General features: G+C 34.1%; 2 protein-coding genes across 2 annotated transcripts in view; both read left to right on the top strand.

Moving 5' to 3' along the window:
* LOC105453976 (zinc finger protein 208-like) overlaps nucleotides 1-16,488 on the top strand; it is a 64,442-nt gene that overhangs the window by 23,201 nt on the left and 24,753 nt on the right. The window lies entirely within an intron of this gene.
* Nucleotides 1,197-2,946, top strand: LOC105453965 (zinc finger protein ZFP69-like). The gene is made up of 2 exons (XM_011696270.1): nucleotides 1,197-1,280; nucleotides 1,639-2,946. Exon 2 carries the CDS (start codon nucleotides 1,691-1,693, stop codon nucleotides 2,774-2,776), a length of 1,086 nt encoding a protein of 361 aa, XP_011694572.1. The 5' UTR covers nucleotides 1,197-1,280; nucleotides 1,639-1,690; the 3' UTR covers nucleotides 2,777-2,946.

Below are 16,488 nucleotides of genomic sequence, written 5' to 3'. Positions count from 1 at the left end.
TCGTACATCAAAAGGTGTTTGTGTCTTCGAAACTATCTTATCTTTGTCGATTAAAAATTCGTTCCTTGATCTCGAAGCGAGGGAGCGTCATTTTTCCCCCAACATCCGTAAAAACTGCCAGATTAGTTCTTGGGTCGTGTATCCTCGTAAAGAAACTTCGGATGATCAAGAGGAAGTATCAATGAGATGTCTTGGCGATGCTATTGCGTTTAAATGTGAATGCTGAAAAATTACTATTGTTGCTTACAGAATCCTCGAAGTCGGAGAGTTGATAGGGCAACGTGTCAAGACTGCACCTAGCAAAGAAGAATCCGAGGTGCACAATCGTACGCAACCAGAGGTAGAATCGAATTCGACGATCGAAGAGAAGAAGGCACGCGAGAACGTCACAAGTGCTTTGATTAACGTCGAAAGAGGAAAAGAAAAGAGGAGCGAGCGTGCGAGGTACGAATGTTCCATATGCAGTGCAATTTTCCCTCTGCACGGGAGGTACAAGCAACATATGGTGAGGCACAGTGACGCGCGTCCGTTCAAGTGCACGGTTTGCGAGAAAACCTTCAAACGCATGTCGGAGATAAACAATCACATGCAGATCCACAGCGACGTCACGTATACCTGCGACCTGTGTGGCTTGATCTCGAGGAACAGAGTTTCGCTGAGGACTCACATTCGACGGGTGCACAAGCGCGACTTCCGACACCGTTGCGAGCAGTGCGGCAAGGGATTCATGTCGAATTACGATCTCGAGGATCACAAGGCGAGGCACCTGGGTACCAAGAACTTCGTTTGCGACTACTGCGGCAACGCTTATCTGCAGAGGTCGTACCTGGCCGCGCACAAGCGCGTGATACACGGGGTACAGAAGTCCGGGGCGCCGAAGAAGTCACACCGGTGTGACTTTTGTAACAAGAACTTCGCCACGGAGCTCAGCCTTCGCAATCACACGAGCCTGCACACGCAGACGTTCCTGTGCGCCCAGTGCGGCAAGAAATTCGCGTCGATATACACGCTGAGGATACACGAACGTACGCACACCGGCGAACGGCCCTACGAGTGCAAGTTGTGTTCGAAAAATTTCTCGAGGTCCGCGGCACTCAGGGTGCACAAGCTCACTCACACGGGCGAGAAGCCGCACCAGTGCGATGTCTGCCGACAAACTTTCACGCAACGTAGCAGTATGATGGGTCACCGTCGCAAGCGACATCCTGACATCCGTTATCCGCCGGCACCGTTGCTGCTCAGTCAACTCGAATTGATCCCAAAGATAAACTAGTCGCTGGGTACGATATATTTACGAATTCGTTGGAATGACTGATAAAATGAATGATTGATCAAATAATTATTTTGAATGTGTAGATCTAGTCGGTATTAAAGAAAAAAAAATTATATGTAAATACTTAAGAAATGTTGTAAGTTAAACGACGCTTATAATTTTGTTTCTATCCTAACACATTTAAATAGTTAATCGCTTAATCTTTGAAAAAATTGTACAATACCAATAATATCGAACATATTAGCCAAACGTTTTTAGCATTTTATTAAATACTTCTGATTATTGAAGATTCTTGATTTTTACACAATTGTGGTAAACACTGCATGTTTCGTGTTTGTACTGATCGAAATTAATGGATGTTTCAGGGGACGGTGGATCACAGTGTGGGATGGTGATATATATCGGAAAGTGATTGTAATGCATGATGGCGTGGTAGAGACTACTTCTAAAAAAAGTGTGAGAAAACGCCATAGCCCAGCAAAGGGGGACAGAAAGAAAAGACTGCGAGAACGAACGAAGAAAAAGAGCAGAGAGGAGCTTCATATAGAGAAAGAAGCGGACGAAGAATTATTGAATGAAGAAGAGATTAAATTTGTAGAAATGTCGTCACCCGAAGATACCTCACAAAACGAAGAAAAAAAAGATGTGGATCAAGTGTTGGACGAAGTGCGGACCGCATGTCCGTTTTGCTTGAAGCACTTCGAACATGAGAAGCATCTGAAGAGACATATTGTAGCGAGCCATCAGAAAAGGGCGTATAAATGTGATAAATGCCGTGCGTCTTGCCATACCAAGCAAAACTTGGAAAAGCATCGTAAGAGCCATAGCGATGATTACTTCTTCGAGTGCGATATATGTCACTTGAAGTATAAACGTAAGATAACGTTGAAGCAGCATCATGTGCGAGCGCATAGTGACGCTGCTGCTCAATTTATTTGCGACTCCTGCGGTCAGTCCTTCAAGGTGAAAGTGGATCTTCTTGTGCACATCAAGAGGAAGCACAACACCGACGTTCATATATGTCGTTACTGCGGAAAATCCGTGACGGATCTCCACAGCCACGAGTGGAAGCATAAGAAGCGAGCCGAAATGGCCAACTTAAAATTCTCGTGCCATCTGTGTATCAAGAAATTCCAGAATCAGACTCGTCTCGACAATCATTTGTTGTTGCACAAACAGGGTTACAAATGTACTGAGTGTAATGTTGTTGTCACGTCGTCGAGACAGTTGGAGTATCATAAGAACCGGGTACACAAACCGGGTACAACTTGTCCGATTTGCAAGAAAGTATTCGTGTCGAGGGGCAACAAGTTCTATCAGCATGTTCTTACCCATGCCGGTATCAGGCCGTATAACTGCGATATTTGCGGCGAAGACTTTACTCAACGATCCAGTCTTTTTCGACATCGAAAAAATCATCCCGGTCCTCTTCCGCCCTACACATCACAGATTCCCATCGCTGGTTTAGCTAAAAATGTTTTGCAGAAACTTTTAAAATTATAATGATGCTTTTAAAGTTATAATGAATTATAATGAATGAATGATGATCTTTAGAAGATGCATTAATACATTGTTACCTGTACGAAAGGTATCCGTGATTTGCAAATTTATAACAATTTTCAAAAATACATTTCTCAAAAATACGTTTACTGATATTTTGCAAGAATATAAAAATACTGTGAATGTATTAATTTATTTGTTTTATATTTTTATATCTTGCAATAATATAATATTTTTTACATCATAATTCATCATAATTAAGTAAACATTTTTTGCCAATTTTTTTGTATGTAACAAGGGCATTTAGTTTTTTTTTAGTATAATTTTATTTTTTGTTGAATGTGAAAAATATCTCATTTTTGAGATATGTCCTATTATTTTATGTATATATATATATATATATATATATATTTATGTAGATATTAAAAATTAACTTAAAATCAAGCAAAAAATATGTACAAAATGGTAGATAATTCTGATATATTATTTGATGAATTTTTATAGATAGTATATAAACCTAAAAAAGACTGATTTATTTTGCACTATTACTTCCAATTATTTAAATTATCTGAAATATATATTCTGTATGTAAACGTATTTCTTCTTCGTATGAATACAATGCATAAGTATAATATGGCCAAATATTTACCTGGAAGTATACATGTGATAATAATGCTTGATTAGTAATAAGATATACATAAACATAATTCCGGATTATATCATTTGGATCATCGTTTGTAACTAAATACTAATAAATAAAAAATATTGTATTTTACAAAATTTTTTATATATTTATTAAGTAAATTAATATTACGAGCACATTAATATTGTGCACGAAAAAAAGATGTATTAACAGCATCAGAAATAGCATCTTGGAAATAATCTTGCTAATTTAATGGTAGTATCAATAAAATAAATACTTGTTTTATTAAAACAAGAATATGACATATTGAAAGACCAATGCTATTAATACAATATCATTTTTTTCCATGTGCGCATCTTATATAAAATTTATGCATGATATTCTTATTGCGTAATTGTTTATTTTGTACAAGAAATGTTTTACATTTTTTTACAATTTTTTAATTAAGTTTACATTTTTATATTTCTGTGCGACAGATTTTATATTACTGAAATAATATTAAACAAACATTTATTTCAGACTGATTACTCATCTCTCTGGATATAATGGACAAGTGCGTAAAAATTGTATGTAACAAATACTGATAGTGAAAATTGCATAATTTTCTAATATTATTTGTTTGAAAATTTTCTAGTAATTGATGACGGTGACAGCTACAATATAACAACAGTGAGCTTTATCTTTATATGCAGTGGCTAAGAAAACGTTTCTCTTGTATCACAATTACTTGGCTACCTGTTATTTGAATATATGATTAAAACGCAGTATTGATACTTTATACGCTGACACGATTTATCCCTGTTTCAGGGAAAAGCCTATCATCAGGCAGACAGGAAGGCAATACGAAAATGGACCTGTCCGCTTTGTCTCCATTGTGTTGGGCTCGTGGAAATCTCAAAATGAACCTAAGTCTGCAAGTGGAAAACTTAAACCCGTTACAATACAGTGTCGAAGTGTAAATCGATATAAATCGATTGTAGGTTTGCAATTAGATTCGCCCGTAGAAACTGCCCAGGGCACCAATATTACAATTAAGGACGTTCGATCTTTGTCGAACGTGAAATTGCCGCAAGTCTCCAGTTCCCCGAGTTCACGCGAAGAAACCACCGAAGAAATCGCTGAAGTGGACGAAGTCATGGAAAATATAAGAAATACATGTCCATTTTGCGAGAAGCAATTCGACAATGCAAATGAAGTTGAGCGACATGTCAAATATGTACATCGTAAACCATATCAATGCGACAAGTGTAAAAGAACTTGTTACACGCCACTGGCGCTGGCGGCGCACAAAAGAATACACCTGCCGGACTATTTCTTCGAGTGCGAGATCTGTAATGTGAAATACAAAAGTGACGAGGGACTGAGAAGACATTGCATTCGCACCCACAGCGATTACGAATCGAGATACGTTTGCGAACATTGTGGTCGTAGTTACAAGCTGAAGATCGATCTGACCCATCATATGAAGAGAACCCACGTGACGGACCTGCAAGTTTGCCGCTTCTGCGGCAAGAAGGTCAAGGACGTCAAAAACCACGAGTGGCGTCATCAGAAGCGAAATCGCGAGATCAAGTATGAATATTCGTGTCACTTGTGCCGCAAGAAGTTCCACCACAGAAGCAGACTGGACAATCATCTGATGCAGCACAGGAAAGGCTTCAAATGCGAGATTTGCGGCAAGGAGTATAGTGGCACTCGCGAGCTCGCGAGTCACAAACGTTTCAAGCACGGCCAGGGGAACGTCTCCACTTGTATCCTGTGCCAGAAATCGTTCTTGTCCGTTAGCAATTTTTACCAACATGTGCTCACCCATGCCAGCATACGGCCGTACAAATGCGACGTCTGCGAGAAGGACTTCACGCAACGCTCCAGTCTGTTGAGGCATAGAAGGCATCATCCTGGACCGCTACCGCCGTTGTCATCGTCGCATCCGCAGATAGCCGAGCTTGCTAGGAATTATCTTGAAAAGATTCAAAGTGATCACATTGATAAGAATTTTGTATCGGATGCGCGATCGACTGATGATTGATCATCATCAACAAAGGACTGTAAAGTCGTATTTTAATGTGGAGTTGTTAAGAAACATATAAAACACATAAGTCATATTGGAATATAGGATTTATATATATATAAGTTTTTGAATGTATCTTATGTACAAGCAAAGCTTATTTACATGATGATACTTTTGTCCTTTTTAAGAAAAAAAAGGCTGATATATTTATGCGTATATATAAAAAATATATTTATTCTTTATACGATTATTCTCTTTCAGAAAATATTTTGTTTTATGTTTTTGTATACATTAATTGAAGTGTTACATTAGAAAGAAATCACTACATTAACTTTCACATATTGTGCAAAGTAAAAATTTTACAAAACAGTGAACATTAAAAATATTTATCGACAATTTGTTTCATGTGAATATTATTAAATTATAGATTTGATAAAAAATATGACAAGTACACACAACGATTTAATAAATGTACAAGTAAAATTAAAATTTATGTTTATTACATTTGAAATATTATAAAATACAGAGTATTTGTGTTGTCTTCAATTATAATTTAAATAAGTTACTGTCTTAAAAATAAACCACAGTTAATTGTATTAATTATACATATAAAAATACTGAAAGTATTATTTTGTATAAAGAAATAAATAAGCAATCATATACTTGAATCTATTTAATAAATAGTATTTAATAAATACTAACACTTTGAATTATTTTAAGGAGTTTAACATACTTATATTGATCACAAAACATATTTGCAATTTGCGAATGATATATTTTTTTATTAAATCGCCATTTTTACCTCATATAGGTAAGCATAGTAGCTTTACATTTGTAAGTATGTAGTATTTTTTACTAAAAGTATTAAATTTCTGCGTGGATAAATCTTGGAGTAAATTTTTTTAGAATAATTAAAAAAAATTATATAAATTTGAGAATATTTTTTATGCAAAAGAATTTTTTTCTATATTTTATACATATGAATTCATATTTAAATGATCGTTATGATAATCGTGATTTTTTTAAAATGTATATTTTCCTTCACTTATTAAATTTATCAATGTTTCAGGATCAACGGATTGCTGTGTGAAACTATTGTATATATTGAAGATTAAGCATCATTACAAAAAAAGTACAAAGTAAAATTAATGTTTTAGCAGGCGATTATATAAAAAATTGTTATATATGTTTATATATTTTTAGCCATTTTTTTGAAGAAATTTTGTTGAAGAGCAAGAATTAAAAAGTTCACCCATGTGGGGTCGATCAAATTGATCGAATATTAGACAATTCACCAACATGCACTTTGCAGGCTAAGAATTTAGAAGTCTTTGAGCTTATCATAACGAATAAAATTTGCTCATGCCGCGAACATAGCAACAAAGAGCAAAGTTTTATTCACGATTGTGATAAAGAATTTTTAAATCTAACAATTTTTTAGAAATTTTAAAGAAACGATATGCATGCAATTGATTTATTGTCTACAATAAATTTATAGCACACTTGAATTCCCCAAGAGAATATTCAGTCAGAACTGTGTTCAAAAGATTTGATAGAGCATGATATATTGTGATTTGCAAACGAATTATAATATGGAATGCAGAACAATTTTATCTTATATCCTCGCAAATATCGACTCGCGTTGGAATGTTTGTGATGTGAATTTTACACAGCGATCTATATTTCACAAGACATTCAAAGGATTATCGTGGATTTTTATTGTCAACCGTTTCGAAAATGTAATTTATTAAAAATGTTTTACAATTGTTTAACTTAATCTTGTTCTTTTTTTAAATTCTTGATATAGAGAGGGATACAAGGATGCAGATGTTGCACTCCTACATATCGATATTATTTAGTCCAGGAAATACCTGGACTTTAAAGGTATTATTCAAAGGGAAAGCTAACTAAATGATGTCTTACATATTGTGGAAAATTTAATCTGGAAAATTTTTCCATAATTTTATTTATTTAATATTAAGATTATTGTGTATACTTTAGTAATTTTTATAATGTAGTGCATGATAAAATAAATAAAAATACATATTCAGTTTTAGTCGTATAGAAAAAAAATTAATTTTTTAATAGAAATTAAAGGTTTAAATGCATTAAATAGTCTAAATAAATATATATGTTTTTTACATTATAAAACTTATATATTAATGTAATAAGTTTAACGTTTGCGTTTTTTTTTATTGTAAGTTAGTCTAAAATCAATTTACTATTTATTGTTATAAATAAATGTAAAAAAAATTATTAGAATATTAAGGAATATTTGCGTAAGAAGATATAAGCAATGGACAAAAGTTATTATATTTAGGCATTTAGCCTTGCTTCTTCTTTATCGAAACTTCTAGCTGAAGTTGCACCAATGCATGCTCGCGTGCAACCAGCACGACCATATCCTCATTATGCTAACGATTAAAAATCGACTGACAATTTTTATAATTTTTTTAGGTTGAATCAGCTAGATCCACTCTCGTCAACTTTTCTGAGAGTAAAACTGGAAAACGCTTATTTTCGACTTCCAAAGTCATTGAGCGTGTTTATGACGAAAGAACCGTCGCCTACCGAAGAAAATAGTTCCAAAGCCGAGTCGAAGGAAGATGAAGAAGCAAGAGAGGAGAAGGAACAAGGTCGCGTTGAGACCAGGAAGAGAAATAAAACTGTCGTCGACGATCTGGACGATTTGGACGATTTGGATGACGCGCCGTTGGACTTCAGGAAACGTCGCAAAGACGAACTTTCGAAAACGAGATCGGGCAAGCACGTGGCTGGCCCAAAGAAGAAATCGCATATCTGCGAGATATGTTACATCACGTTCGACCGCAAGAGCAAGCTCACTAGTCACATGTTCAAGCACAGCAATTCACGGCCGCACAAGTGCACGATTTGCTCCAAGGGCTTCAAGACCGGCGCGTACCTTTCTAGGCACATGGAGATCCACGACGAGCCCGCGCAGCTTCACGCGTGCACGCTGTGCGACTTTAAGGCGCGCACGAAACCGTATCTGAAGATACATTACATTCGCAAGCACACGGAGGACTACAACTACAGCTGTGAACAGTGTGGCAAGATGTTTAAGGTGCAGTCCGACTATACAACGCACATGAAGGATCACGACACGGAATCCTGTGTTTGCGACATATGCGGCACGTCCTATCCCAGCAAGAGCTCCTTGTACTTCCACAAGCATTACAAGCACAAGACGAAGATTAAGGAGTTTGAGTGCCAGATTTGCAGAAAGCGATTCAAGACCCAGAAGAATCTCGACAGTCACGCTGAGCTGCACAAGATGAAGTACGTCTGCGAGCAGTGCGGTATGGAGTTCAAATTTAAGTACGGACTCACGAAGCATCTTAGAACGCATTCAGGCGAGAAGTCGTATCTCTGCGCGATATGCGGCAAGACCTTCGGCTGCCTCAGCTCGCAAAAGATCCATCTGCTGACCCACGTCGGCGAGCGACCCTACGTCTGTGACATTTGCGGCCAGAGCTTCACCCAGCGGTCGCCGATGATGTTGCATCGGAAGAAGCATCCTGGCGTTCATCCACCGCCGCCACCCATTAAAATTACGAATCTTCTGCACGGTGTGCAAGACAAAATTGTTGTGAATAAAAGTGCCAAGTGACTCACGTACATGTGCGGCGGATGAACATGTGAAATGAAGAGAGTGACCTTGTGGTTTGGATAATCTTTTATATCTTTTTAATATACATAATCTGAAAGCGCGTGAAGCACGAATGATTTTTGAATATTATCTCAGTGGCGATACATTTGTAATATAACAGTTTGGATAATCTCGCCTACATCAAAGGCGTATTACTGTTTTGCAATTGTGTAGATTCCGAAATTGGAGATTTCTTTTCTTGATGCATACTCCTATGTTGATATGTCGTTTTTATGTTTAAATTTGTTAGAACATTTACTCGAGAACAAGTTATGAATTAATGCTTAATATCATAGTTTTTATCAAGTTTACAATTAAATTCCAAAACTCTATAATTAAAGTATTTAGTCTTTGATAGATTTCGAATATTTAAAAATTGTAATTAACATGAAATCACAATTATTTTGTTATTTTTCAGTTATTTTGTAGTTATTTTTTGAAACTTTAACATACACGTGTTGTGACTTAATAAATAATGTTTATAATGATAAATCTGTTGACAATGTAAATATAGTATAGAAAGAATGACGCCCGTATTAATCTAATATTAGATACAATTTATTTTCGATGACCTGCTTAATATTGAATAGGTTCGTTCATCGTGTAATTACATTTCACTTTTATATACTTTGAAGTCTTCCAATCTTGTTTATATAATAGAGTTCAATGAAAAATATGTCAACCACCTTTTCAAAGTCAAATTCAATATTTCTTGAAATATAGTAACATTTACTATAATATCTTGTAGTCTTCAGTTTTGATATTTTCGTTAATGATAAACTCTATTTTTTATGGAATAATAATATTGCTTTTTATTCGCAGCACGAAGGAGTATACTATATTTTTTGGAGTCTTATTTAATAAATTTATCGCACATAATTCAAATTTTTTAGTAGTGAGAATATTATTTTCCATTCAGAGTTTTCTCTGAAGTGGACATCTGTTTCGAAGAAATTAAAATATAATTTTCTTTGAAAATAATTCTCGTCATTTCGCTTTTTATAGTGAACTTTTGTTTATCGTGTGACATGATACAATGTAAATACAGAATTAAATTAATGTAAAATAATAAATAAATACATATGTTTTTAGTAAATGAATATATTTGCCCTTTATATACTTAAGAAGTTGCTCAATAAATTCTTTTCCTAAAAAAAAAAAAAACATTTTAAATATAATGGAACAACGCAATAAAACATAATATTGATTTATTAGATAGTAGTTGCATTTTTAGTGATAGGAAATAATATTTTACCGTTGTGGGAGATGTTTTTAATAACACATTTAGATATTTAAAATTCTTATGTAAATATCCTTACTTATTACAGTTGTACTATAATTACAGTTATAATATGAAAATTTTATTTTTTTTTAAATGACTGGATGGAGATATATGTACCATGTGACGAAGCTAATAAGAATTTGATTAATAACTAAACCACAGTTTAACTTATGGAGGATGTATTAATCTTTCAAATCATATATTTAGACATTAGCATAAGGTAGACACACATTTTTAAAAATACGTGCAATAATTACAAATGTTGCGCGTGTGTGTGATACAACGTATTTTCCATTTTATTTACATAATAAGAATTGCTTAAATGTATTGTAACAAAAATTGTATATATATTCGTAATATGAGGAAATCGTATTTTTAATAACAATTTTATATTGCATTATGTTCATATGTTCTTTGCTATGCTTTAATTTTGTATATATTTTAAATATTATATAACGTATAATATTTAAAATATATATGTTTAAATATTTGTGATTGTATGATATTTAATGAAATATATAAAGAGAGATGTATTTACTGTAATATGTAAGATATCTGTATTTTACACCAAACTGATTTATTTTTATTACTTTTAGGTCTGTGCCACGTGACCCTCTTGAACTAAATTGCCTTGAGATGCAAAACAGCAACCATCGATTTTGTTTTATGCCGCAAGAACCTTATGAAATTGTCAAAGATGACGATGGAAAAGTGATAAAACTACCATCTTCTCACGCCGAAAGTCGAAGTTGCGACCATCAGTTTTGTTTTATGCCGCAAGGACCTTCTAAATTTGTCAAAGATAATGAAAAAGAGGTTGTAGAACTATCATCTTCTGTCGCCGAAACTCGACGTTGCGACTGTAACGAATCTGAAAAGACCAAAAAAGGAAAAAGCAAATTGAATTTTGCATCAAATGTGAATTTGGAAACATCAAATATGTATGAAGAAAGTTTGAAGAAAATATATGAAAAAAATCCGAATATGGTAAAGTGCCATGTTTGCGGGAAAATGTACAGGAAGGGGATATGGATGTATAAACACAAGAAAGAGATGCACTTTAATGTATACAAGCACTGCGTCGTGTGCTTCAAGCTATTTCGGACACAGAAAGCTTTAGACAGCCATATTACGCTTCACGAGAAGCAGCAGCACAAGAAGCGGCAGCACAAGAAGCGGCAGTACACGAAGCGACAGTACAAAAAGCGGCAATACGAGGAGCAGCAGCAGCACGAAAATCTGCAAAACGAAAATTTGCAACAGGAGAAGCAGCACTACGAGGAGCAGCAGCACGAGGAGCAGCAGCACGAGGAGCAACAGCACGAGGAGCAGCAGCACGAGGAGCAGCAATATGAGGAGCAGCAGCATGAGAAGCGGCAGTACAAAAAGCGGCCGTACGAGGAGCACAAGATTTTCAAGTGTAAGAGATGCCATAAGACATTCGACTGCAGGAGAGATTTAGTTAACCATGCAACGACTCATACGTGGCAGCGTATCTGTAAGCTTTGCGGGCACAATTACAAAAGGAGATCTGATCATGTATGTAAAAAATACACATATTTACCAGCACGAACTAGGACTGTTCGAAAGTAAATAATGGCTCAAACAAAAGTCTAAATCGGGAGTCCCAAACACATTTTATCATTATATTACATTAAAAGAAAGCACTTAGATTCAGAAGAATTTTGACAGTCATGCTGACAGTTGCGCGATATGCTGCAAGACTTTCGATTGTCTCAGTTCGCAAAATATTCATTTGCTGACTCACGATCTACTTTACATTTGTGACATTAACAATCAGAACTTCACCCATCGTCGATAATGTTGCATCGGGAAAAACATCCTTGCCGTATATTCATCGCAATCCATTAAAATTATATTCTCTTGTACGATGTGACAAAACAAAATTGTTATGAATAAAAAAATGTCAAGTAATTCACGTACGTATGCGACAGATGAACATGTGAAATGAAGTAAGTGGCATTGTTATTCGGATAATTTTTATATCTTTCTAATATACATAATCTGCAATGTAGCAAACATATAATTTTTGAATATTACCTCACTAGCGATACGTTTGTAATATAACGCAGTTTGGAAAATCCTTGCTTATATCAAAGGCGACATATTATTATCTTGTGATGTGTAGATTCCGAAATTCGAGGATTCTTTTCTCGATAGTATATGCTTCTATGTTCGATTTTATGTTCAAATTTGTTGGAATATTTATTTGAGAACAAGTTATGAATTAATACACACGTATTAATATCACAGTTTTACGATTCAGATTCACGATTGAATTCTGAAATTCTCTGCACTCAAAGATTTTAAGTCTTAAATGAATCTACTTGCAATGTAAATCTAGTATAAGAAAAATGTTTTGATGTTTGTATTAATCTAACATTGGATATAGTTTAATTCCAATATTATCAGAATATTAAAAAGTCTTTTCTAATATTGGAAATGGAAATTTGTTTCAAAGAAGTTATTGACAATATAATTTTTTTTTTTTTTAGAATAATCTTTGCTATTTTTGCTTTTGATGTGGATTTTTGTTTATCATATAAGATGATGTAATGCACAGTATAAAATTGATATAAGATACTAAATACATATATATATATTTTTGTAAATGATATCACACCCTACGATTAAAAAATTGCACATTGATGAATCCTTTTCTTAACAAAACTTTTGAATATAATGGAACAGTAGAGTAATATATAAAATATAATATATTGATTATTATAATTAATTATAGCCACATTTTCAATCTCAGAAAACAATTTTTTGCCGCTATAGAAGATGCTTTGAAATGATTTAAAGATATTTAAAAAACAATTGTCATAAATATTTTTATTGGATAAGTTATATAAGGTAAGCTGATATAAAACTGTTTAAAGATGACTGCGGACAGAGATATAATATAATATGTATTATACGACAAAATTAATATTTGTCGAATGTTAATATTTATGTTAATTATAAGTTTTGTCGACAAAGCTGATATAAATTTTATTAATACTAAATCAGTTTAAGATTTAAGGAGAATGTTATTTCTAAATATTATATCTAGACATTATTAGCATAAGATGGGCATATATTTTTAAAGTAAATAAAAACATTTTTCAATAACAATTTACAATTTTATATTGTGTTATGTTACAATGTTCTTTATTGTGTGTTAAATGAATGTATATTACTTAATGGAATATATAAAGGTGTGTTTTTTTACAGTGTTTTTACATTAATAAAGAGCATGTGTCTCTTTGTGTATAAATACATGTTTTATGCCAAACTGACTTATTTTTCTTACTTTTAGGTCTGTGCCACGTGATCCTCTTGAACAAAATTTCCTCGTGGTTCAAAACGACCATCAGTTTTATCTTGTGCCGATTCAAGATCAAGATATTCTTGAATTTGTCGAAGATGAAGATAAAAGTGAAATTGTATTACCGCCTTCTCATTTCGCTGGAAGTAATAGTGGAAGTTGCGAATTTGATGAATTTGCGGTGAAGCTCGAAGATAGAAAGGACGAATTGAATTTAGTATCAAATTTGTATAGTGAAAATTTGAGCCCGAGAAACTTTGAAAGAAACGGCAATTTGAAGAAGGACGTATGTTGCAGGAACATATGTTGCGATGTTTGCGGGAAATTCTATAAGAGCAGTTCTTCTATAAACACTGGAAAGCGCATTCGAGCGAGAAGTTCCGTTGCGTCATTTGCCACAAGAAACTTCGAAAGCTAAAGACTTTCAACAAACATATGCAACAGCATAAGACTTACGATTGTAAGGAGTGCGGCAAGGCGCACGGCTCGATGAGATATTTAAACAATTGTAAGCGACAACATAAGAAAAATGCTAGAACGCTCCCGGACATGTCTGGGACTTGAACCTAGGCTTTTTTCCTTCTCGGGAACCACTTTTCCAGTGAGCCACAATTATCTTTCGATGTCGACTTCTGTGTTTTGTTTATATGTATCTTCGGCTGACAGTTCAGTCAGCCAACATATTTTAAATGTTTTCGAATGTCATTGATGGCTTCTCTTCTGTCCGTCCTAAATTTCAGATTTCTCTGATCAGATATTCCCTTTCGAATGTCGACAAATGCACATCGTTTTGTGTATCTACTAGAAATCTTAATCCTCCTTCTGGGTCTCTTATCGCCCAAAGATAAGCGAATCCCATTTTTGAAAACTCTAGGTGACAACATGAGAAAATTATCAGGGCACTAACGAGACTCGGAAACCTTTCTTCTTTTTTCAGACAAGCACTGAGCCAAATCTCTCGATACTTCTGTGTGTGTTTCGCATACGTATTTTATACAATTACAATGATTTATACAGATGTCAAACCGTGCTGCTACGTTTATACAAATTTTAGAACATTATACATAACAGGAACACATATTCGGCAGAGAGGCCACATATGTTATATGAACAAGCTTTCAAGAGAAAACATTACATGATCATGCATCATAAAAAAACATCTAGATGCACTTATCATCACTATCTTGGGAACAAAAAATAGTTCAAATAAAAGCTCAAATTGGTGTTCTAAAAAATATATCTCATTGTAAGATGTTAAAATAATTGTTAAATATGAAATGAGTGTTATGTTACATATTGCAATTGTAAGATCTTTATATCGTAATGTTAAAGATTTATGTGTTAAGATATATGATATAATTTGGAACTTTCTTTAAGTAATGTGATCTCTATTATGTGATACTTTAAACACATGTTTTATATTTAATGTAATGTTAAAGATTTGTGTGTTAAAAGCTATATGATATAATTTGGAACTCTCTTTGAGTAAATGATTTTTTTCTATTATGTGATACTTTAAACACGTATGTTTTAATTTTAATTATCTAAAGTTATTTTACTTGTAATGATGTTTTTAGTGTCATAAATGTATTTTAAAAATTGTATTAATTTGTATTAAATAAATATACTTGTTTCGATATTACAAAAAAGTGAACTATTGAGAGATAAGTCAAGATAGAACTTGAATTATAAACATATTTGCTATAAAGCGATTATGTTTATCAAGATGTATTATATTAAGCTACCTGAAATTTATGTTACATCATTTTTTACTAATTTTTAATTTATACAAAAGTTACAAATTTTTTTTTTTTTTAGTGTAGATTTTAATTGTTGGAGGCAATTGTAATAAATTAATTTTATATCCTTTTAATTGTGAAGGAAAGAGATGTTCATAACAGTTTTGATTCGAATTAAAAAGATGAATTCGCATCTTGCAAATCATACAATAGTTCCACGAGATTCGATCGTATCCAAAACGTTTCTTGTAGAAACATCTTTTAGACCCGGAGTAAGTAGTGATTGAGGCGCTCAAGTTCTAACAACATCGTCGAAATTAATTGCTGTATTTTAATATGTTTTAGAGAACAAAACTGCAGCAAGAAGATCTTGCAGACGGACGCTTCCGGTTGCTTTATCGTCGGAAAAGACTCGATTCCGATGAGACTGTGGCAGCACGCCGATGCCGACGGTAGACTGCGCTATTCATTAATACCAATGTCAGACAACGTCGATAAAGCCAAGGAAGACGTAAAAGTACTTAATGCATTATCGTTGACCTCTATTAAAGTCGAAGAGACCGAGGCTCAACAGAGAAATCAGAGAATCAGCGTCAGTAGTCGCATGAATTCCTTGATGCGTTTGCACAAGATAGCCATCGATAGTTACACTTGCGACAAGTGCGATATGAAATTTCCAATGAAATCTATGCTGAGTCGCCACAAAATGACGCACAATATGTATTTATGGCTTCAGGGAGGACGCCTGAGGGAGAAGTACGTGCGATATTTAATGCTGAACGTTGGAAAACGATCCAAACGTTTGAAGATGCGTTTACAAGGAGCAAAGTACGTTTGTACATTTTGTGATTTTAACTGTAATAGATTGGCGATTTTGAATGCGCATGTAAGGAAGAAGCATAGGAAAGACGTGGCTAAAACGAATGCGAAGAAACTCAGTTGTACGATCTGCGATTTTGAATGTTCGAGTGAAGCGAATCTGAGCAAGCATATGTGCAAGCATAAAAGCAAGAATGCGACGAGTTACGTGTGCAGCATT

Source organism: Wasmannia auropunctata, unplaced genomic scaffold (genome assembly GCF_000956235.1).
Source record: "Wasmannia auropunctata unplaced genomic scaffold, wasmannia.A_1.0 LD335990.1, whole genome shotgun sequence".
Classification (NCBI taxonomy): domain Eukaryota; kingdom Metazoa; phylum Arthropoda; class Insecta; order Hymenoptera; family Formicidae; genus Wasmannia; species Wasmannia auropunctata.
Note: the sequence above shows the minus strand (reverse complement) of the source record. Positions and strands in the feature narration are given on the sequence as shown.

Bases quoted from the DNA above. Each gene is read 5' to 3' on its own strand.
- LOC105453965 (XM_011696270.1), top strand. From the start codon at position 1,691: ATGCATGATGGCGTGGTAGAGACTACTTCTAAAAAAAGTGTGAGAAAA.